The following is a 24,744-nucleotide window of genomic DNA, read 5'->3' on the forward strand; positions in this document are numbered from 1 at the left end:
ATGACATGAGCTGTACTACTACATTAGGACCACGCGATTTAAAGCTACGTATTCATGAACTGTTCATTTAAATGAATATCGAGAGGGATTAAAGCTACCACAGTTGCAAAATGAGAAAGAATCATTGAAGTATCACAGAAAAAACCAAATATTTTCTCAAACAATCTTTTTTGAGCTTCAGGAATGTAAGCAAAATGATTTGCAATTCATATCAACCCGTAACTTTAAAGTTACTTTAAGGGATTTCCCTGCAATAGATTTTGAAATTGGATTACGCTATTAATAGACTTTGTTTTAATCCAGAGAATTAATTAGTTTAATTCATATTGCGGCGAGTAATGTCACAAAATTCTAAAACTTACTAAAAAAAGCACAATGGAGGCAAGTTTGACAAATACGCATGTCAAATATGACAAGAAATCCAAGATATGCAATCATTTTCACCCATGCAACCTAAAGTGATAGTACTGAATGACCATCTGCAAACAGGGTCAAGCTTTAGGCTGATACGCAAGGAGCAATTGTGTTGAATTTTACCTTACAAGTATAATTTCCCAAATAAGTTGCCATTACCAACAAAAACCATATTCCCATATGGTCCCTTTTTAAATTTTTTTGTAATTGATATTCTACTTGTCATGGCACAAAAAACAACATACATTCCTCAACTCCTGGCACATTAACAAAGGATTCAGCCTCAACAATAAGCTGCTGTTGGCAAATAAATGCCTGGATCACAGGAAATTAAAACGTGTAAACAATATTATGCAAAGAAAACTTGTTCAATATTATTAAAGAATATAATATGTAATAACTTTGATTTTATCTTTAAATCAATCTATTTATTTTTTATATTGCACTTCATATGTACTTTGATAAGTGTTATTTTCTGGAGTCTAACTTTTTTGTTTTCTTCCTGACAACTCAATGAAAATGTATTATGCCTAAGGATATATTAAACAACTTCTACCACACATACAGGAGAAGCTGCAGGGATTATAAGGGTTCCACCTGCACCACAGCAAACAAGAGTTGTCCAATATATGAAAATTACCTCTTTACCTCTGAAATGCTGCTGTGGCCACTTTGCCATGCACTCACCACCCTCACCCCCCCCCTCACATTTCTTGTCACTACCCTCTCCACAAAACTCACCCCCTCTTCAACATCACGCTGTGCATCTGAGTGCCGCGAGCTTCAGGAAGAAAAGTAGAACTTACCTGCCTGCTTCCACTAATAACTTCACACTCATAAACCATGGGCAAACAAAAAATGAAATGCAGGTTAATGTCACAAATCACATTTATTTTTTAAACATTTTCTCAGACTCAAACTAATCCGATAAAAATAAAATAAATAAAAATTGAACACCTTCCATGAGAAATATCAATATCCTCCACATTCCAAATTTTTTTTTACAAAATTATACTTTTTTTCGATCGAGTGTTAATGTCCATTGGAAAATGGTGCCTATTACCATCAAGGTAACATTCAAATATAGATTTTTTTTAATACCAATGTAGAAAGGAAACCACATTTTTTTCAGCTAGTCCAAGGGGGTCATGTAACTTTTAATTTTATATCAGAGTGCATACTAGGATCGTGGTTTATAGTCAAATAGGAATAGGATTAAGTACGTGGGTTTTCAATGGCTTTTAATTCAAAGCAATATTGCAAATTTTCCCCTTTTATTATATCTCCAATCCCTTTCCTCTACCTTTTGTCCCTCACTTCTTTCACCCCTTACTTTTCTGATACATCACCCCAGTGACCAAGAGTTATCTCACGCCACTCAAATATAAGTGAAACTGCTGACATTAAAAAACTGGTCAAGCAGGGTCAGTCAATTGAGTCCCATGAATTACCATTCCCCTTAGCTATATCCGTACTTTTCCATAATCTCACTCTTAGTTTCTCCTCACTTCACAGCAAATGGCTGTAGGCAACCATCCTACCTAATTTTAACACAGTGGATGCAAAAATGCATTAAACTGAAAGGGTTTCATTCACCAAACATTTAAAAACAAGCAAAAAGTTCAAAAGGTGGCATGCCCTAAGGTAAACTGACAAAATTTTTCATCATTGCCCTCTTAAATATTACATAGTAGTAGTTTTTATGGGAGGCGACAGACAGCTAAGGTCATTTGCGCCATTGGGGATGGATGGGAAAGGAAGGGTGGAGAGAAACCTGGCGTAGGCATTAGCCTCCTCTTGTCATAAGGTTCCATGGGCCCCATCCCTTGGACGTCATACTCACTCGTTAAATATTATAAAATAATCACAAAATACACTAATTTTCAGTGATTGGATAAATTAGGGCTGTGAATATTTAAAAAAAAAACATTTGAAACTAGTATCATAAGAGTAAAAGGACACCACATGAACATTACACTCAATAATACCAAAAATTTTGCTGTTAAAGTTTGCCTAAAGAGATTTATAAATAAAACTCATGATCATGGGTGGCAAGCATACAGGCTTTTTACCAATATTAAGCATTCAATTACTTAAGTTAAACCAAATCAATCTTCCACTTTGTTAAGTGAAGCATTATTTAAGTCACACATTTAACTCATGAAATTTGAGCCTCACAGAAATGCCAACTTTCAGTGAAGTTAAATAGTATAATAATGCATAAATTATCACCTCCGAAGAAATTATATCCTCTTGAGAGTCCAAGCATGGGGTGAGATAAATTTCAAGTTACATGCATGGAAAACTACCAATACCCTGTTGACAAGCTGGCAGCTACCATGCCAACATCATTGATGGTCAAATGTCTGATCTAGTAAAAGCCATTATAAAAGATTACATACATAAAAATAAACACACAAAAGTGTGTATAGACATTGAACTACAGTATAAATGCCTCATAATGTGTAATCTTCAGACTTTCACAGAGAGAGTCAACCTCTAACTTGTGTATGGAGTACATATTCAACTACTCAAAGAGTCAATGACTCATTTATCTAAACAAGTAACTTGTGGTAGTAACTCAAACTAATGTCCTTACACCATGCTTGTCCACCAATTTTTATTAAGCCACATATATCCTTCATCTATCAAGCAACATTTTTATGCCGTCTAAAATAAATTAACACCTTTTGTTCTGAAACAACTATGGAATTTGTGTTCTCCCAAAGAAGCATCGGCCCTATTGAGCACACTACTTCTACAGAATGAAACAAATGGCTTCAATTAACATACTGATTAAAAAACTTTACAGGCAACCCGTGTACGTATTCCACACTATACATGTACTTCCTTCGATTTATCGAGCCTGTAAACATATTCCGCTAACACTGAAATTACATAACAAAATCAAACTTGATTAAAATAAGTTACATCCTTACAAAGTTACATTATGTAATAGATACATGGCTGTCGACCATCTTACACAAAGGCGATTCATTAAATAGATATCAATACATATTAGGGCAAACAGGGTGTTGGTTTCCCAAGAGGAACATTTTTCACATAGCCATACTAATATACTAGTTACTCAACAGGAACAACAGAGACAAGGAAACCCATCAACTGGTGGTAGCACTCCAGTGATATGATGAAAATACATTCATGCGTGTATTATTTTCTAAAATATGTATGCAATTCAACTCTTGATCAAAGCCCCTGATAATTTTATCACCCATCACGGTAAGTTACTGAGTGAAAGAATAGGAAAGGGTTATTTAATGTCACCTGGCATAAAATTCATGACACAAGGCATGTAGTGATATCGATGCGTAAAAAAAATAGCAAAACAAGAAAATGATAATGGAATTAGCAGTAGTCAATAAAAACATGTTCACATGGCAACTATGATCAAGGCTGGAAACAAACCCTGCCAACAAAGTTTTTTACTTTTACTCAACCACCACTGACTGAATACGAGAAGTTTTAGAAGACATACGAGACATTTATTAGAAGCATAGTCAAGTAATGCACCACCTATTTGAGTGAACTGATGATCAAATTGTCTTGATCCATCTTTTTTATTTCATGTACATCAAAAGAGGATTGACTGTGTATCCATAATGCACGGAAGGCATTTACAAAAAACCAAGGACAGGTAATGCCTACTTAAAATATGAGTACATATAATAAATACAAAACTTACACAGACTAAATGCATCACATGAAGGATGCAGCTGCCTTGTCACGCTAGAGTCTGGTTTAATCCTGACATATCACGCAATGCAGTTTCAGTTTAAATTGTGGATAGCTAAACATTTTTCATCTCAGGTGCACCAATGTAATTCAAAGACAAGAAAATATCGTCATCGTCTTCAGGGTGAGTCACTTTACCCTGAAGACGATAGCAGAGTCAGCCTTTGAAAAGTCGGTGTACTGCAACCTGACCCAGTGGGAAACCAGAGAGAACTTCTTGAATACCATATGCTGGGAAAACCTGAGATCCTTCATCACCTCTCAGGGATAGTGACCAAAATTTTCATATGCAGATGCATTGTAAACTCAACCAGCGACATGGAATTGAAAAATGGTGTAATGAGCCAGCCTTTGAATTTTTTCTTAAAAAAATGTGAATTTTAAAAAAATGGGGTTCATCTTATGCACCAGAAAATATGGTAATTCATACAAAAGGACCCAATTCTACATAGTGGATGTCTTCACCTTTTCTATGATTTCTCACCTAATTTGTCTACTGACATAGGATTACAAGCCCAGGGGACATATACAAAATTTGGAAAGCAGAAAAGGAAGATATTATCCAGCTGTTCACCCACGGTGGAGTGTAAGCTCAGAAATGCTTCAAGACACAAGGGTCCCCTTGGTCCGTAGAAACCTGAGTTGAAAATGTCAAAGCCCTAAAACATCATTCTTTAACTAGCACTTCTTACACTAAAGGCATATGATGGAATTTCCATTCCAATTACTTTCTAAAACCCCACATCAACTGCTAAACTGAAACGGCACTAAAAGACTGATCAGAGACATTATTTATCAGCTTCAATTGTTAATTAACCCTGCCTGCTTTCAATGCTCGATAATAGTTATGGCATTTCGGTATTGACCACACTCCTACTCAGTTTATGTAGTTCATGCAATAAACCTTAACAAATTAAGAAATAACCTTTCTCATACGCTCTCTTTCCTACATTCATCGCCAATTGCATGACATCTTTGTTTTTACCCTAAAGCCTTCCTCACTAAAGTTGAATCCCCGACCCCTTCAGAATATTTCTCTAATACTAAGTGGGCAAAACCTTCATTTATGAAAGAAAATAGGAAAAAGATGACGAAAAATACCAACACATAAGTACCACGACAATAGGCACATATCAAAAAAAGCCATCTTGAGAGTTGTATCAGAATCAAATTAGCCATTTATATTACTAGGAACAAATAAATTCAGCAACGTATAAATTAGGCGAGGCTACGCATATATGGGCTCATAAAACTAAACATTTAATAATACAAATAATAAGTTACAGCAATCAAGTAAGACTACTATTTTAGGTCAGGATGAGGAAGTAACTATGTGCCATTTTTGATCCTAAACGACATATTTCGGTAATTTCATCCATAATAGCATTTAAAACTGTGCTTATAATCATCACATGAGGAATTAACTATGGTCGTCATCAAATTGACAAGGATGCCAAAGAAAACTTTTCCCCGAGGATAGAAAAGAATCCATATCTCTGCACCCATTTCCAATTCTTTGAGGGCAGCAACTGTCTCAACAACAAATAAGGTATCTGATGCTTGAAGGACTGTCATTCACGGAATATTGATCAAGTTTCCAAAGAAGGTACCAACAATTTTGTTGCCAATTTCTAAGGAGTTGGCATTTGACTTCATAAAATAGCAAACCATTACATTTGATAACATAAATAAGTACAATTATTTAACACTTCTACTGGAGGTGCTTGATGGTACCATTGATGACACTCACGAGGTGCTAGAACCTAAAATGTCAACTTCTAAGTATAAATCACAAAAAAAAAGGTTGGGACTAATTGATTCCATATATATATCTCTAATATTCTCTCCAAAAAGTGTACGCCAAAGTATTAAAAACTGACATAAAAAATTTCTCCGGTGTCAAATTAAGTCGTGGACATAGTTGCCGAAGTGCCAATGGCCCATTGTTTGCCCGGACATGCTTTTACTTCACTCACCGCCATTTAAACTACAACATACTTTGTATGCATTTTGCTACTCAGCCTCACTTAAGTTATGCAAGCTTAAATAAAAACCACAAATATTTTTGGCAAACCATTTCACAATGGAAAGACATTGATTACTCAATCTCCTTCTCAAGGACTAGATGGCATAAGCATCACAGATGGGCATATCATTCTATTAAATCACATTCACTTGGCACAGCAGTCACAGCAGGGGTTGCCTGAAAGAAAATAAAATTTGGGATAAATATTCATCAAGTGTGGCACCCTATTCATACTTCCATTTTTTTAAGGCACACATCCATTCCAAGGTTATACATGACTAACAATACTTGCCAAACGCATACACAAAACCCTTCGCTAAGAGATCTGGGCATATCTGTCATATATTTTCCTAAACAATGTATTAAATGCCAAATATATCTATCGAAATGGTTTCTGGCACAGGGAGAAACCTCTTTGAAGCCCTGTCTAGATGAGGACCTGATAAGGGTGAGGGTCAATGCTATCTGTACACCTTGGCCAGAGAATTTTTGTTATATTTTGGTTTAATTGTTTGTTCTGTTCTAACCCCCCTTTATCTTTTTATTTTATTTATTCATTTTTTCTCTCTAATTTCCCTCACTATATCCTTTGCCCACTTTGAAAGAGTAGAGCTGGGGTTGATTCTTCCCATAAAATTCATACCACCATAGTTACCATTCATTTTATTCAGGAAATATATCGTTCTTCAGAGCGTGAAAAGACCTTTTTCCTCAAAGCTAAAGGTTTAACTCGTTCTCTTATGTAATTCTGAGAGAATGATATCTATGATGCAAATTAAACATCATGGGATCCCTTAATGTAATTGTAAGAATGATACATTAAACTAGATTTAAATTGTAAATTTATAAAATACTTATCTACCATTTTTAGAATAAAGTAGAAAAATTATGAAGAATATACTACAGTGACCACTGAAAAGATTTAATGAGTATGTGCTCATTCCGGTACCCAAAGATACAATGAGATAGCACTGCATGGTATGAGAATGGCCTCAAAGTAATTCATGTTGCTGAAACAATTTAAAAACAGTATTTATTCCCTAAATGAGCTAGTAAGGTCTACATAAAATTAAAATAGTGTACATAGTGCAAATATTACCAACAGCAGAATCTTGCACAAGAATTTTAAACCTAACATCTCCTAGTTTAATTGTAACTGCTCAGTGCAACGACAAACTTTAGTTAAAATAGAAAATTTATAAACATTTAAAATTTTAGGAAGACATAAATCAAACATTAGGATCATTAATGCAAAATTATATTGAAAACATTACAATTCCAAGAAAGTATGATATTTAAGGGCAAGTAATTGCATCCAAGGTAAACTAGGGTTAATTTCTCAAAGCACGAAGACAATTTGCAAGTGTTGATAGTTACCCATGCAGGTCTTTAGACAAAATATAAATACGTTCCAAAACTTAACACAATTGTTTTTAAAAGAATAGCATAGTTTTTTAAGATACATTTATAACTGTTTTTCATCAGAGGATTTGAAAAGTTTTTGAAGCTTTTCAGCTTTTAAAAACAATCTCAACATAGAAAATCAGTACAGGGATATCTATGAGTTTTCATAAAACCACAGAAATCTAAACTTCAGACCATACAGGCCACAGTCAAACACTGTAGCTTGTGGCCTGCCATCCAACCAGTTCCATTCAACAACTTTTTAATACTGTTTCATGGCCCCTGGTGATTTAATCTGAATAACATTCTAACCTTAAGTCTAAAATGTCTTAATTTAATTTTAAACTAATAATCCTGGAAAACACTTCATTCAAGACCTCAGTGTTAAGATCTTAGGCTGGCATTCCAGTCTATCAGGATGAGTTTTCAGGTAAACTTTCAGGCATCTCAACATTAGCCTTCAAGAGTGTTAAATAAAGCCAAACATCGAAATTAAAGGAAGACAAATCAAAAATAAAACCTGTTGAATGAGATGGTCTGGATCCACTTTCAGGCAGGGTACTGAATCCCTCTCCAATGCATGATCCATTGCTGATACACGAGAAGTACATTGCCGCTCAGTGCACACTTTAAGTTTCTCATGCTTTATATCTTCCTTGCTAAGATTACACTTGAGTACTGTGAAGAGATCAAATCTTTCTGGATCACAGCTGGTGGGTTCTGAATTGGTCTCATTTAGAATTTCTCTCATCCAGTGCTGAACATCTTCGGATCGTTCTTCACTAAGTTTCCTTAGGAATTGCCCGTCATCGCTTGCATCAATATATTCCTTTTCCTAAAAATGCAAGACGACAAAAATGTCACTATGATACACCTATCAGATAAGAGTATGAACACCAAAAACCTTTTGATGTGCGACATATTTGTAAAAGCAAGAATAAACCAAGTCAATATTTTGATGGTAAACTTACGAATTAATTCATACATTAGAATTTCTTTATAGAGTAAAACACACATACTAATTCCACAAACTTCGACTTCATAAGAGTGAGCATGATACCAGTGCATTGAAATACAATTATTCATTACTTCCTCACCTTTCCTAAATTCACTGACCCTTCACCATTGTTTCCTTCAGGATTCTCTTGCATATGACTGTCTGAGGAAGAGACGTCAGGTGAAACTGCTTTGGCACTAAGTACAACTGGACTCGCTATGTCCATATTGGAAGTAGATTCCATTTCTCTGGATACAAGAACTGTGCCTTCACTTTTGACACATGAAGAGTTAAGTGATTCTGTTGTCTCGAGAGATTTATAAAGAAGCATGTGGTCTTGGCTTGTTTCCTGATAATTTTGAACCCTTGGAAGAAAAAAAATTGACTTTACATTAGTCAACAGATAAAAAATGATAAGTTATTTGATGTCTAGTCAATTCAAATACTCACCTGCACGGAAACACGAAAGCCTCGTTGTCTTCACTCAGATGCATAAAACTTGTCCCTGTCATTTCGACTTTACCTACAGTTAGGATCTGATCTTCGAGCTCCTTAGTATCAATTGAAACATCAATACCTGGGGATGCTTTTGCATTACAACTGTAAAACAGAAATAACCATTGCCAAAGACTTTCAAATAAGATTCCAGATCATAAACAGCAAAGGGGTTAACACAACAGCCACACCTCTTATCGTCATCCAAGGAACCTTCTGCTTCCTGTTCCTTCAACTGCAGTTCTTTATCTTTATTTTCACAGCTTGCAATAGCATCTGGGCAAAAGGTCTTACGAGATTGCAATATTAATATTAAGTGATCATGAATGGCATCTACTTGACGTAAAAGCTGCTTTTCTCTGGCGTTTATCAGGGACGTCAACTGACTGAATGAACGGGAAATATCTGCTTGTGCCTGTGCAATCGTAAAATTTTAAATATTAAAAGGAAATATTTAACAACTTCAACTCATATTAAAACATTAAGTTGTATTTCGGACAAACCTGCAATTTCTGAGCCTCCAGCTGCTTCAAATAAAGGTCAATGGTCTCCAGAGATATTGTGGAAATCGACTCATGTATGCCGTGGGCAGTGATCGGCGATGTATTTCCTTCTCTTTTCTCTATCATGTTTACTCAAAATAAGCACAATGATAACTTTCTACATGACCACCTTCACAATTAGAGCAGCACGCATTTTGTTGCTCAACTGGTGACTCGCGTTAGCGCAAAAAAGTTACGCCTGTTATTACGCACTTAAATCTGTAAAGTTTTGTCAAGACCACAGACATGGGAAGGATATATCTCTCTATATTATTGGTTGTGGTGCTCGAAGATATTTACAATTCGTCATAACGTATATCGAGAAAAAATATTATATATATAAAGGGAAGATTGTATGGCGTGGGGTTACGTATATTCGTGTGCCTTATGTACATTATCCGATGTACACAATTTTTACAAACGTTTGGTACCCACCACATGGAAAGTAATTATAGCTAATTACACTAGGCAGTAAATGATTATTCCCTACGTTTTTTGACATGCTCCGAGCATCCCTGTACCAAGTAGAAAATCAAGAGAAGATGGACAAAAACTAGAACAAAATTTTATGCTAGTAAAATATATTCCAAATATCAATTGGTTGCGATGTAGCACTACGTAGTAGTTAATAATTGGTGTAACTTCATTTACGAGTAACCTGACAGATCCTAAAAAGAAGTTAATTTTGTAGCACTCCCATTGCATGTTATATCATCTCACCTGTTGATCCATATTTCGGACAAGGTACGACCACTATTAGGTTTCAGTAGGTAGCAAGGTGATTACGGCAGTAAAAACTACTCTCGTCGTATGATTTACTTTCCTATTCCTTGCACCATATTACTCTGTTCCTAAACTCTTTGCTCAAATTAATTCCATTTCCACAACCTATATTCACATTCCCTATCTTTTAAGGATTCATCAGACGTCACAAGGCTCCACCAGTCACACCCAACATATTAGGTCATCCCTCCTGACACCAAGCATCGTGCTCCTATGGGAGTATCTAATAAGGTTCCTCTTAATCGTAGTCATTCAGCACTCGTGAAAACCAGTTTCAGTATTATGAAAACCATCACACGTACTTCTCGCCGATGCATAATCGGCCAAAATATTTGGTCAGAAAATCGTTAGAAATGGTAAAAAAAACCACTTCTATTTGAAACAGCTCACTTAACCACAAAATCTTAGGAGAGCCTCACCAGCTTAATTTAAGGGTAGTCTGCTATTAATTGCTCCATAACAAAAAAATTGAATCGCAGTCTTGCACCTTAAATTTCAATCTTCAGTGGAATTAACATTTAACTCCTAACAATAACAGCCAAAAAGCTTAAGAAAACAAAAATGGACAAAATCCAAGAAACTGCAGATGCCACAACTTATAGAGTGCAATCCTCTAATATGCACTTCATCGCAACGTCTAGGCAAACAAATTTTACACAAATTGTTGCATTAAAAATGGACATTAGATGGCTGCCACTAAAAATTCTGCGAGCAGCCAGCAGTAATTCCAACTATTACACTGCAGAAATGTTCTTCCCTCTCAAACTGTGAATGAATGTCCCTCACATTGATCAGATATCACAGGGTTCAAGAAATATTAACAAACTATTAGCCAAAAAGGCATTTATTCGGGAATAAAAATGCAATGAACAGAGTTCAGCCATCCATGGTTTTTTAATCAAAAAGACCAAAGCCCATATCATCATCTGACTCGTCACTTTCTTCTTTCTTCTCCTCTTTCTTTGCTTCCGCAGCAGGTGCAGCAGCAGCAGCAGCAGTAGGGGCAGCCACAGCAGCAGCTACAGCAAACTTAGAGGGATCCTGAAAGGGGAATTGAAAAACTTGTACTCAGGACTTAAGATTAGTACATTAGCATTTCCCAATTATTACTTTGGGAAACCTAATATCAATGAAACAACTATACATCTACATCTACATAATACCCCGCAAGCCGCCGCAAGGGCGTGTGGCGGGGGGTGTTAGGTCACCAACCGTAAAAAGAAAAATACCACATGCAAAAAAAAAACAACACGGAAAATTACACCCACAGGAGCGCACACACTCATGCAAAAATCCCTTCATCCAATACTCATGCAAACACATAAACCGCAAAACAACTAAAAAACTGCACCCCATGATGCAGCACGAAAGACATCCTACAACACGGAAGCCAGGACACAACAAGCAAGAAATTGAAACACCACATGAAAATGCACCACGAAACACTCTGCCCCCAAAGAGTCTTTAAAAGGCAGGGAATGCGACCCAACGTTGCAGGTAGCAGGAATTTCCCCCCGCGGAGAGGGACGAGGGATTGAAAGGGAAACTTAAAAACAGATGAACAGAACATGAATGAGGTCATTCGGGAAGAATGTGTTATTATAACAAAACACATAAGGTTAGTGGAAGAGCATGCATTTAAATACAACTAATTATTTTTTAGACACTGAGGGTGGCAAGTGGAATTTTTGCTATCTATAACCCTGCAGTTGCTATCCCGTATTGTCCGTGGGAAGAAGGAGTCCTTGAGTCGGCTAGTTCTGGCATCTATTTCCCGAATTTTATATGCATGATCCAAGCGACTAATGTATGTAGGAGTACGAATAATTTGCGAGACCTCGGTGCTGAAACATGCGGATCTAAATTTATTTAATAATTTCAATCTTGCATTGAATCGTCTCTCAGCCAATGATTCCCACCCCAAATCCATGAGCATTTCGGTGACGCTTTGCGTTTTATCGTAGGAATTTTTTACAAAACGGGCTGCCCGGCGTTGAACCTTCTCAATTTCCCGAATGAGACCTTTTTCACTCGGATCCCACACGCTGCATGCGTATTCTAAATGAGGCCTTACAAGAGCGTGGTAACAACGTTCCTTGACCTTCGAGCCACTTTTGCCGACAATGCGTCTAATGAATCCCAATTTTTTATATGCTTGACCGCAGACTTTACGTATGTGAGTCCCCCAAGTTAAGTCTTTGGTGAATGTGACACCTAGGTATTTTACCGTATCAACTACTGCTAGGTCACCTCCAGCTAATTTGTAAGCAAATCCCGTTGATCTTTTAAAGAAATTTACCACTGAACATTTATTATAATTTAGAGTCAATCCCCAGTTAGAACACCATTTAGTAATGCAATATAAATCCTGCTCTAGAATAAAACGATCCTCATCCCCAGATATCTCCCGATAGATCACCGTGTCATCCGCGAACATCCTAATTTTACTTTTCACTTCGCGGTTCAAATCGTTAACAAATATCAAGAAAAGCAACGGCCCGATCACACTTCCCTGAGGTACCCCCGACGTGACTCGAACGCTGTCGGAACTAGCGCCATCAAGGACTACCCTCTGTTCCCGCTCTGAAAGAAAATCTTTAACCCAACTTATGGCGCCCTTGTTTATACCCGCGACCTTTAATTTATGAATGAGTTTACCGTGTGGGACCTTATCAAATGCCTTTTGAAAATCTAAGAAGATGGCATCCACTTGCCTACCTCTCTCACCCGATAAAAGTAAATCATGTGTAAATAATCCTAATTGGGTCTCGCAGGAGCGGGTTTTCCTGAATCCGTGTTGATTGTCACTTAAAAAGTTAATATTGTCAAGGTGTCTCATTATTGAACTGACAATTATGTGCTCTAAGATTTTGCAACAGATAGAAGTGAGAGATATAGGTCTGTAATTACTGGGATCCTCCCTGTCACCACTTTTAAAAATAGGCGTTATTTGCGCGGTTTTCCAAATCTTAGGTACTTTGCACTCTGTGAGGGATTTGTTGAATATAAATTCAAGGTACGGGGCAATGTTTGGAGCTAAATGTTTTATCACCCTAGCTGGTATATTTTCGGGACCCGGGGATTTGTTGGGTTTAATCTCGTTAAGCAATTTTAGAATTCCTTGTTGGTCCACTGTTATTTTTTCCATGGGTGGAGTATGTATTGTTTCTTGGAGATATGCGGTGGCAACATCGTTCGAGAAAACGCTTTGGAAGAATGAATTTAAGATGTTAGCTTTACCCTCACTGTCTGTATGAATTACATTGCTACAATCCCTTAAGCAAGCCACGGTTTGTTTACTCCCATTTACTTCCCTAACATATGACCAGAAAGCTTTGGGGTCAGTGTCCAAGTGCTCGCAAAGTACTTTGCGTTTAAAGTCCAGCAAAGCGCTACGTAATTGTGTTTTGGTTTCAATTTTGGAGGATCTATATGTGTCCCATAATTGTTTATTCTCAGGGGATGATGTGTTCACGCCTGCCCTCTTTACCCTAGAGTGTAGCATTCTCTGCTTTCGAAGGGCTTTTCTAACGTCTTTATTGTACCACCTGGGTTCGCGATTTGCTTTAACGTATTTTATAGGTATGAAATCTACGATTCCTTTTTGCATGATATTGACAAATTCTGTCCAAGTTTCTTCCACGTTGACATGACTTAAGCGGGTTTTGAACTCGGGTAGTGAAGAGTTTAATTGATTGGCAAAAGATTCAAAGTCTGCTTTATGGTAATTATAAATTTTTCTTTTTGGTTTAATGATCTTTTTTATTTCTATGTCCAAGTGGACATTAATTGCTTTATGGTCACTCAACCCCTCATCAGTTGATACACTAATAATACGTTCAGGCGTGTTTGTAAGAAATAGATCCAATATGTTTTTTCCACGGGTGGGCATGCGTACTGCTTGATGGAGGGGGCAATGTTGCTCGCGAATGGACACAGGAAGCTTCGGACCGCGCTAGGTATTTTACATAATAGGAAATAAGGTACACAAAGTTTACACAATATCAAAATGCAATGAGCTTTGTGTTGAAAAGAATTAGGAACCGAGGCTTATCTATCAAAGCATTTAAAGACTTTAGTTCAACATACCATTAATGTATGCCAATGCACCAGGATTAGCATAAGCATGATATTAAATAAGGAAAATGATCTTAACTAAATACACAAATTTGTTATTGCTATTATTTAACAATTTGTATGACATTATGTTATTCAATGCCCAGACTAACAATGACTCTTGTGGTACATAACGATGTCTTCCAAGGCATTTCTTTTAACCTCTTAATAACCTCTATTCTAAGCGCAACTTGGTTCAACAATGTTCAGACAACCAGATGGTTGCTTTCCACAGCAAACTATGCCCTCCACAGTGGGTTCAGCTATTTCTAGCTCTGAGGAGTTAATGACACAGCCTTTAAGACGTGATGGGATTCATCATTACAAAGCCAACCAAGTTTTTCAATATTGAGGTACAAAGTTAGATGGTGTAACAGGAAATGAAAACCTGCCATGACAGTCCACTAGAAGCTGACTTTTTAGGTATCAATACTGCTATCTCTGTGGTAGGAGAACAGCATAGCGAAATTTCAAGATACATGTATTAGTTGGGATGTCCTAGCTGGTTCATGGATTGCATGTTGTAGTGGGTGTTATTACATGAATGTATAGTAAACAAAATATATTCATGGTAAAAATAGCATGTTTTCCATAGCTATCAATATTTTCATATCCACATCTAACCCTTTTCAAAAAATATACTGTAAAACCTAATAAAAGTGTTTCTCAGGATGTCATTACCAATATCAGCATTATCATTCAACACATTTGTAACCACCCCCCCCCCTCGTACCTCCCATTAATTGCCATCAAGGTGCAATGGTGAAGAAAGTGAATTTCAAAATTCCAGAAACATTACTCTAGCATAAAAAATTGACCCACAATGGGCAGCCATGCACAGTTCACTATTACTTCACGAAATTCACCTGAAAATGCTTAATTATTCAAAACCTGCCAAGCCAAAGGAATAAAATTCCATTATTTTGACTAACACATCCCAAGGATGATGGGATAAGAAAGGCAGAAATAATTTCTCTGGGCAACTAACAGGTCAGAAAGTGACTCTGGGGATGGAGTCTAGGAAAACTGAAAACCTCCATGCTTACTCTCCTATGGTAGAAGTGGTTGACATGACTCTCCCAATGGTTAATGGTAGTTAACTACTAAGATCCTCAAGCTAAATGTATATACCCAGTACTTGATAAACAAGGGATAATACAAATTGAAATAGACCAGAAAAACATGTGAAGTACTATGTGCGACAAATGATTCTGAATGATGCACTGGGTCTATTCTCCCACATCAAAAAGCAAGGAAAATATGCATAATTTACTTTTGCATTCTTAGAACCATGTTAAAACAATGTTCACAACAAATTTATGCTCATATCATCAATCGGCCATAGTAGTCCAGGAGTAGCGGATTGGACTACTGACTGGAGGGATCCAGGTTCAATTCCTGGGTATACTCTTTGGGCACCCTCGGCATGTAGGAATATGATACCAAGTCTAATTAGGAAGCCATAGCCAACAGGAAAGGAACAGAACCCATAACCCTGATTCATGAGCTTTCATAACACACCAGCCTTCAGGTTGACCACTGTATGTATGTTATCCATAATATCCCCACATTGCCCAGTGGTTTGGAAATGTTATGCATGTTGATTTACTGGAGGATATTTTGAGAACAGGTAGCAGCATATTAAGAAGATCCTATACATGAAATTTAGGAAACGAAATTCTTCAACTAACATCAATCAGCACTAGTCAAGCTTGCTCAATCTGGAATGTCTTATCCTCCTGCAACTATCTATTATTGTAATCATTATTCCACCCTAGACTAAAACAGTCAGATTTGATTATATCAATCTGATTTAAAATGGAAAGTATTCATCATTATTTGAAACCTGAAGGGGCAATTATTAAAAGGACCATTAAGCTTTCTTCATCGTTAACATGCTTTCAAGGAGTCAACCATTATGAGGTGTAATTTCAGAAAGGCACTTTAATAAAAGTGTAAAATTAATGTAATTATATTTTCGATAAAAAATGAACTGTTTTTCACCAATTTCCTTGACTAGAGATATTTTCCTACCAAGAGGAAAAAATAGATGCCATTGCAACAGACTACGTGTACATAATACCCTACAAGGAGTGTCGTGTTAGATCACCACCCGTAATAAAGAATAAAACCACATGCAAAACCAGTAGTAAGGATGTGCATCAGTTCCTCCTACAGTAAAAGGGTTACTGAGTATTGTTCAAATAATAAATGGAAATACAGTTATTAAAAATACAATTATTTACAGGGGTACTCTTGAGAAGAAGTTACAAGCATTTGACAGCTCTAGGGGAAGGCTTGCTTAAGAGGGCTATACCAAGAACTGGAGAGAAGTAACAATTATGCATAAACAGTAGTTCAGTTCATAATAAAACGAAATTGATCCTATCCAGGTAATAATTTCACTCCTATAAATATTCCAAATAAAATTTGAAAAAAAAATACGCAAGACACGTAAATATACATTCAGAGCCTACAATTAAAAGCTAACATGCTTAAAATTCCTCAACTTTCTTAAAAGTAATTAATTATTATTAATTAATCTACCAGTAAGGTAGGTTTTGGATGAACATTATTGTCATCCAACCAACTTCCAAAAAATCCAACATCATTCGGGTGTACTTCATCCCGTCCAACATTCCTATCCTGTTCCTGCCGCCCTTGTTTGCCTAACAATCTCCCCTCTGCAGATCAATATGCACTTTATTTTTTCTGCCTCCTTAGGATCTCTCCCAAACTCTTCTCACCCATCATACCTAGTACTTCCTAGCATATTTTCCTTCTGGTCCATTTCACCTTCTATATTCTTCTTCACAGCCACATTTCAAAAGCATCCACTCTACTTTATCATCCTGCTTCGGTGACCATGTTTCTGTGCCATACACAACTATCCTCCATAAAAAAGTTCTTCTCTATGTCTCACCTTGTTGGCCCAAGTTCTTTAGCACACAGTTCTATACATTCCCTTCACCTCTCTTAGAAATTTCCTGTATCAACTATTATCTTACCTGACTTATCTATAACTCTTAGCACATCTTTCCTTCTTACTTCCCGATACTGTTTTAACCTTTATGTACAGCGCAACAATATCACTCTTCTGCATATATTCCATATCCTCGCACTACATCTTCCACCACACTTCTGCCTTATTTGTTGCCCCTCTCAAATTATAATTTAACTCTTTGCACTTCCTTCTGCAAAGTTGTGTTTACATTCTTCCATTTTCATCTCTTATTTACCTATGTCATCATCTCATCTGTCATCCAAAAACGTATTAAATGTCATGCCAAAACATTGGCTTTTGTAAGTTTATTGAGTGACTAATAAACTTCCCAAGACTCTTGCAAATAACATGTCCACATTAAGTGCAACTATGAAATTTAAGCAACAATAAACTTAGCTCCAATCCATCAGCAGGTATTAAAGCATACAATAACTGATCTCAATTTCTTTTTAAAATTGAAATGATATTCTCTCACAACAATTCTACACAAATGAACTAATGAAAACCTCCATTGCTAATCAATAGATCCAATAATTGTGGCAAAGCAGAGGAACTGAATACATGATGCAATGCAAACAGCTTGGCAATGCTCAGACAACCAAATGGTGGTTTTTCTGCAGCAAACTGTACCCTTCCCAGTGGGTTCAGCTATTTCTAGCTCTGAGAAGTTAATGGCACAGTCTTTAAGACACGAAGGGATTCATCATTACAAAGCCAAGGTCTGTAAAACCTTATTAATATTATTTCTGAGTTTTCTGCATTGGAATACACAATTGGTAAAAATGTCATGGCATTACCCATTACTGCTGAAAAGTTAATTTGAAACAACATTACCTTAAGAAATTCTTTGACAGTGATAGCCTCTTTAAATTCCACCTCAGTAGCAGCAGCAATGGCCAAAAGATTCTTGAATCCATTGATAAGGCTGTGTGGTGCTGAAGCAACAGTTGGATACCCAATGGACAAACACAACGAGGCAACACGGCTGACACCCTGAAAAAAGAAGAAAAAATATAATAACATTTTTCAAAACTCGAAATAAGAAAACCTTAAGTCTCCACGGCTCAAATTATAAACTGTTCTGAAGCTTTTTTCTGTTCAATTGAAACAGGTGAAAATAAAAATTGTAAGAATTATTCGACGAGGATCGTCTTGAGAGCAGAACATTAAAATTGCTTCATTACATTCTTGTGAGAGAAAGCTAGATAACACAGTCAAATAACAAAATTTCATCAATGAACACTTACTCAACTTAGGAGCAGAATTCTCGTTGCATTAACTAGTGCGGCATATACAACCATGAGGAGTTCCAAAATATTTGTGACTGAAGAGAGAAGTCTACTAACCTCCATAAACTTGACTCTTAGATCTTCAGGTTTCACATCTAGGATCTTCGGCTCAAATATAGTTCCAGAGTCATATACCATTTCCACCAGCAGCCCATATGAAAATGGGGAGATGTTCAACATGTTCAGCAGGGTGGCTTCTGAGGGTCCAACCTTGTCACCCTCTTTCAAAATATGGACATCGTTCTGTAAAAATACAATGCAACATCCATTTCACTTAAAATCGCGTATATTGAAATAAACATGCATAAATCTATTTACGAGAAATACTAGCAAAAATGGTTACGAGATACTTAATGTTACACAGAATACAAAATACGTCAAATATCACTTACGATGATTTCAATTGTTCCCTTAGAAATTTTGGTGGGAATGGAGAGGGCTTGGAAAAAGGATGTTTTCTCTGGACCTAACCCAGTGTTTTGAGCAGGGATGATGACGGGGCATGGCGCAATTGCACCAGCTCGAGCAGGTGCCCGAACCTTATTCTCAAGCAGTTTGTCACGAACTTCTGCGAGGTCACCACGGGTGAACACAAACCCAACGTTTCCCCTAATGTGATTAAGGAGCCTGAAAAATAAATAAGCAATTAACTTTCCGTAAAAACTATACACTATAGTATATGAACGGTCAGCAACAATAACGAGACAACAACAGTCCTTGGAAGCAATGATAAATACAGAATTGAGTGATATAGAGAGCAATGATTAATACTAAAGCAGCAAATTGTTGATGGCTCTTCAAATTCCACCAGTCTTTAAATTCACAGGGCATTAGCGGCATAAAGACCTTTGTCAATGTTTATACTTACTTCTCCAGAGCTGGATTCCTTTCCAAATGTCCACGGATGGCCTTTCTCATCATCGTATTTTTTCCCATTAGTACGACGGCCGAGCCACGCAAACTCATGCGAATTTGCTGCATTTGCTTTGACCCGACATTGTCGGCACCCACGATGAAGCATTTTGGATAGTCGTCAAGGAGTTGCTGAAAGATAAGGAAAATGCACAATGTAGAGGAAATCTCGATTTAATTAAAAACTGAAGAGGATGGACTAACTGCTTTCACTTACGATTAACTTTGTGAAGAAGTTTGCCTTCCAGGTCGCCTTGTCCTCCCTACCCATCCTGTGGTTGTAGGGATTCCTCCGAAGAGATTTTTAAGGACTGAAAATAAGTTCATAAATCAATCATTAAGACATACGACATTCCAAGTCAGAAAAATCTCACGATATCGAAATCATAAATTACTCTCGGAGAGATAAATTCAAAAGAACAATAACAAAATTTTTGTGAAAAACATGTAGTTTTACTTTCTTAATAAATAATTTTAAAAAAACTTGATAACCGTTAATTTCTGACGAACAAACCAACGATAATTAACTAACGCCTACAAACACGTGGCATTCTACTTTGCAACACTTAAATCGCAATAAATGCTTCAAAAATATCACTAACTTATCCTAGGTTATAAATTTACTTAATTAATAATTAAATATAAACGGATGAAAATCGAAGATGGAAAATTTTAACAAAGATACAAGCAGCTGTAAAAACACGTTACCTCAGGCGAAGAACAACGGTGCGAATGAGTTATTTAGGCTCAGATCGGAAATTTCTAAAGTCGATACAATCGATATACCGATTAACCGATCCTTTGAATCGAATGGACTCAGGTCTGAGAGGCGGTTATTTCAAATATAAAGGAATCGGCGGTGTACATAACCTGCTATTCAAATTACCGCAATTTGGGGGAAATTCAATTATTTTGGGGACAATGAAAAAATATGCTTCTTTCGTTGAATCATCTCGGATATAAAAAGGAATCAATTTCGCTAAAATTTAAATTCATTGAAGTCAAATTAAATGTTAACTAATGTTTCTTTTCATAATTAAAGTCCCTATCAATAGCATAAGTACTCTTTTAGAGGTTGGTTGGTTATTATGCTAGAAAGTGCATCAAAATCTTTGAGGCGGTAAGGTGGGACAGAGGATTCAAAAAAGCTTCGGAAACCCTGGTCTAGTCATATATGTGAGAATGTCTTGTCTAACCACCACCAAATCCACTTCTCTTCTGTAACTATGTCTGTTGTATGCAATTTAAAATTATATTTCCCTCCATAATCAAGAGAAAAATAAGGAGAAATAGACTAAAAAAAAAGGCCCATCGAAGACCTCACATCTCAGGGGTCCCTAATAGAATCACTTGCACTCTGAAAAGGGTAATATTTTCCATATTTGTAACTTTATAATGTTACATATTCAAAAAAATTATAATAAAATTGAAATTTTCATTCACATGAACGTACTTGTATGTCCCCAATGTAGGCTGCTTTGAAAATACTTTTACCATTATATTAAGCAGGACAAATCTCTTCTTTTTCCCTTGCCATCAATCTTCTATCTAAAAATGTTGAATGTTTTGAAAAGTCCTCATATGAATTTAGTCTTCAGGTCCATCAGGCGTCAGGACCTGAAGACGCCTCCAGGACTGAGGGCGAAACAGTTGTCCATCAACCCACCTACACGACAGAAATTCCCAAAAGAAGACTGAATTCATCAAATAGACATCGCAGAAGCCTTAGGATTAAGTCCTCATATGTTCTAATAAAATGACAGCAAAAATTAATTTCAATTCAATATCTAGTTATGCTACCAATATAAGTGAGGCTATGGAGTGTCCTTAATAACTATTACCATCTACATCTCCAGCAAACTTCCCTTTCTTTGGACAATATTTTTCCCCTTTTCATATCTTTGTGACTTCTACTTGCATCATGATGTATGAAAAGACATCTCTTCCTTCCTCTGTAATGCTTAGTCAACATTATTCCCTTCTCGCAGAGCCTTCAAAATCCCAATGCCTTTTAATATGACCTACATATTTTCAATATTCCTATGCCCACGCCGAGTTGAAATCAATATTGGAAGCAATAAATAAAACCATGGCAAGGTTTCAAGAAGAACTTGAAACTGCAAAGAAGGACGGTTCTGAAGAAAAGAAGTTGAAAATTATATCGCTCAAAGAAAGATTCATCAAATTCTGAAATGCAATCAACAGAGGCCTACATCATTTTTCTGAAAGGTTGAAGGATATTGAAGAGCACATCTCAAAGTTTGACTACCCCCTCGATGATCTTGAAAAGTACTCGAGAACAAATTGTCTTCTTCCGCATGGGATAAAAAAAGTGAAAACTGCTTGCATGTACCCCCAGATTTCTTCATTACTAAATTAAAGGTAAACGTGAACCCCATGTCCCTTGACCAAGGTCACAGAATAGGCCCATTAGGGAATTGAACAAACATCCCCGACCCATCATAGTCAAGTTTATTTCATATAAAGACAGAGATCAAGTTTGGAGGGCAAAAATAAACCTAAAAGAAAGCTGATTTCTCAGTATGGATTCACTCACAGCTACAAAGAAGCGTCTACTACTTGCCACCAAAGATGACACCAGGCCAAAGAATGTCTGGACCCAAGATGGGAAGATAACTGTCATAAAACCTAATGGTTCTAGGATTTTTGTCTCAAATGAAGGAGACTAGCAGCAGGCGAGTATTGATTACAGCTCTCACAATATTTCATCAAGGATCGGACCCTGTTAACCCAGTGGGTGAGTTGCCTTCCTTGCCTACCATGAATATTTTTGAAAAACTGCTCCCTGATAGCATCAAATTATTTAATACAATGATGTGTGACCTGCCAGTGCCAAGCTCTCTTTACTACCGCAAAAACATCACTCCCTCATAGTACCTAACCGCAGCACTTTTACTTATCTGTACCTCTTGCTGCTTGAAATTCCTGCCTTCCATGCTTGAGCCTCAACCTTCCTGCTACCCACTATCTGGCAATTGCTCCACTGATCTGCCTTCTTTGATTCTGTGCTCAAGACTTCCCATCCTATCTTACTCCGGCATTTCTATCCTTTTATATCCTGCACTCCTTTATCCAGCTCACTTGTTCTTGATCTATGCTATGAAGTCATTTAGTGAAAAGTGATGTAGCGTCAGTGCCCAGTACTTTTCCCATAGTCGTCTTAAATACTGCCTCCCTTTCAATTAGTATTTTCTGTTCTTTTCCCCATTTGTATAGTCATACTGAAAGCTGTGTTTAAAAGTAATTCAGTGAAAAGTGATTTTGTGTCAGTCCCTAGTGCTTTTCCCATATCTCACTAATAGTACCTTCTTTTCAATTAGGTTTACAGGATTTTTACTTATTTGTTTCCCGCAATTGTTTAGCCTACCCATAGTGCAGTGCTTAGCGCCTATCGTACACTAATTAATAAAGCCTCTCAGTTCCTTATTGAACAATCTCATAACTACCTTAACAATTACAGTATATCGCTATTAACTTACCAATGCTTTTAATCCTGTCAATATTTGGATCTGACAAAGTAAGATTTTAATTATTTCCTGTGATGCTTCTGCTTATGTTATCTTTGATAGCTTGGCTATTTCCAGTATTATCTACCAATCATTTGAATGCTGTGTTGCCTGCTTCAAAATGGATACTACTGTTTTTTATGTGCTGTCTATTTATCGTTCGTCGAAGAGTGACTTTTCCATTTCCTGACCAAACTGAGGAAACTCTTGGAAATAATCCATAGGTTAATCCATGAACCTTGCATAATAATTACAGGTGACTTTAATTGTAATTTTATGGCCGATTCTAAAGCCAAAAAGGAATTCATGGATTTACTAACGTCATTCAACATCAATGCTACCAACAGTGAACCTACTAGAGTGAGTGCTAGTTCGCAAACAGTTTTAGATAATGTACTAACTAATATCGACCTTGAACTAGTACAAACAAATACCATTAATGCCCACCTATCTGATCACTACCCACTTCTCTCCACAATTGCTGGGTCTACATCCAAAGAAAGTAAAAAATACTACAAAAGGTATTTCTCTGATCAGAATATGATTGCCTTTTGTGACTTATTAAATTCCCATGAGTGGTCCGATTTGTTTTCCTTGAAGTCCTTTGACCTTAGGTTTGAATATTTCTATTCTGCCTATCTACATTACTTTGAAATATGCTTTCCCCGTGTCCTGAAGCATACAAAAAACAAAAGCTCTTCTGTTAACTACAAAAGTCAGTGGGTCTCTGATGAAATTCGCTGGCTTTCAAAGAAAATGAAAGATGCCGCAGTGTAATACAAAAGTAAATCAAATCCCGCAGATCCCCAAGAATACTCAGTACTCAAGAAAAGTTATCGCCAAACCTTACAGCGTGCCAAAAAATCTTTCAGCAACCTTAGACTTACCAATGCAGACAATAAATCTAGAGAGATTTGGAAAATTATTAACGAATCCAAGGGTCCACATAATGTACAAGATCTTCAACTGAAGGACTCCGTTAGTAATGCTATATCAAATTACTCTAAAATGGCTTCCATTCTGAATGATTTCTACCTGTCCCATCAAAATCCCACAATTTCAGTCAATTCAGCTAATTATTCTCAAATTCCTAACTAATGCAATTCATTATATATATTCCCACGTTCAGCCATGGAACTGACCAACATAATCAATAAATTCCCCTACAAATTTAGTACTGGATTAGATGACATCCCAGGGATAGTCATAAAAAGGTCGTTTAATGCTATTAAGGATCAGCTGCTGTTCTTAATTAATGAATCCCTAAAAACTGGAATTTTCCCAAGCCCTCTTAAATCAGCAAAAATTGTGCCAATATACAAAGGGAAAGGTTGCAAAATGGCAATGAATTCTTATAGACCAATATCCCTGTTAAACCAGCTGGGGAAAATATTTGAAATAGTTTTTTATCAACGTCTTGTATCATATCTTGAGACATATAACCTATTATCCACATCTCAACATGGATTTAGGAAAACAAGG

The 24,744-nt window shown here is 36.7% G+C and overlaps 2 protein-coding genes across 2 annotated transcripts; both read right to left on the minus strand.

The window, feature by feature from the left end:
• Window positions 1-1,284: 1,284 nt before the first annotated feature.
• On the minus strand, window positions 1,285-9,814 carry LOC139686768 (uncharacterized). Its single transcript, XM_071583804.1, has 6 exons — window positions 9,593-9,814; window positions 9,281-9,504; window positions 9,045-9,194; window positions 8,695-8,959; window positions 8,118-8,432; window positions 1,285-6,370 (listed from the first exon to the last, which is right to left on the minus strand). Exons 1-6 carry the CDS (start codon window positions 9,716-9,718, stop codon window positions 6,320-6,322), a joined length of 1,131 nt encoding a protein of 376 aa, XP_071439905.1. The 5' UTR covers window positions 9,719-9,814; the 3' UTR covers window positions 1,285-6,319.
• Window positions 9,815-11,240: 1,426 nt separating this feature from the next.
• On the minus strand, window positions 11,241-20,506 carry RpLP0 (ribosomal protein LP0). The gene is made up of 7 exons (XM_071583805.1): window positions 20,444-20,506; window positions 19,953-20,046; window positions 19,692-19,867; window positions 19,216-19,450; window positions 18,881-19,066; window positions 18,369-18,527; window positions 11,241-11,455 (listed from the first exon to the last, which is right to left on the minus strand). Exons 2-7 carry the CDS (start codon window positions 20,004-20,006, stop codon window positions 11,309-11,311), a joined length of 957 nt encoding a protein of 318 aa, XP_071439906.1. The 5' UTR covers window positions 20,007-20,046; window positions 20,444-20,506; the 3' UTR covers window positions 11,241-11,308.
• Window positions 20,507-24,744: the final 4,238 nt, after the last annotated feature.

This window comes from Hetaerina americana, unplaced genomic scaffold (assembly GCF_022747635.1).
Source record: "Hetaerina americana unplaced genomic scaffold, ioHetAmer1.1.p SCAF_15, whole genome shotgun sequence".
Lineage (NCBI taxonomy): Eukaryota > Metazoa > Arthropoda > Insecta > Odonata > Calopterygidae > Hetaerina > Hetaerina americana.

Excerpts from the sequence above, each read along its gene's own strand:
- LOC139686768 (XM_071583804.1), bottom strand. The coding sequence starts at position 9,718 with ATGATAGAGAAAAGAGAAGGAAATACATCGCCGATCACTGCCCACGGC. Across the intron at positions 8,960-9,044 it reads GCTTTCGTGTTTCCGTGCAG|GGTTCAAAATTATCAGGAAA; the intron begins GTGAGTATTTGA and ends TTTTCTTCCAAG. Across the intron at positions 8,433-8,694 it reads GGTCAGTGAATTTAGGAAAG|GAAAAGGAATATATTGATGC; the intron begins GTGAGGAAGTAA and ends TTGCATTTTTAG.
- RpLP0 (XM_071583805.1), bottom strand. The coding sequence starts at position 20,006 with ATGGGTAGGGAGGACAAGGCGACCTGGAAGGCAAACTTCTTCACAAAG. Across the intron at positions 19,451-19,691 it reads AGGAATCCAGCTCTGGAGAA|GCTCCTTAATCACATTAGGG; the intron begins GTAAGTATAAAC and ends TTTATTTTTCAG. Across the intron at positions 11,456-18,368 it reads CTGTCAAAGAATTTCTTAAG|GATCCCTCTAAGTTTGCTGT; the intron begins GTAATGTTGTTT and ends TTCCCCTTTCAG.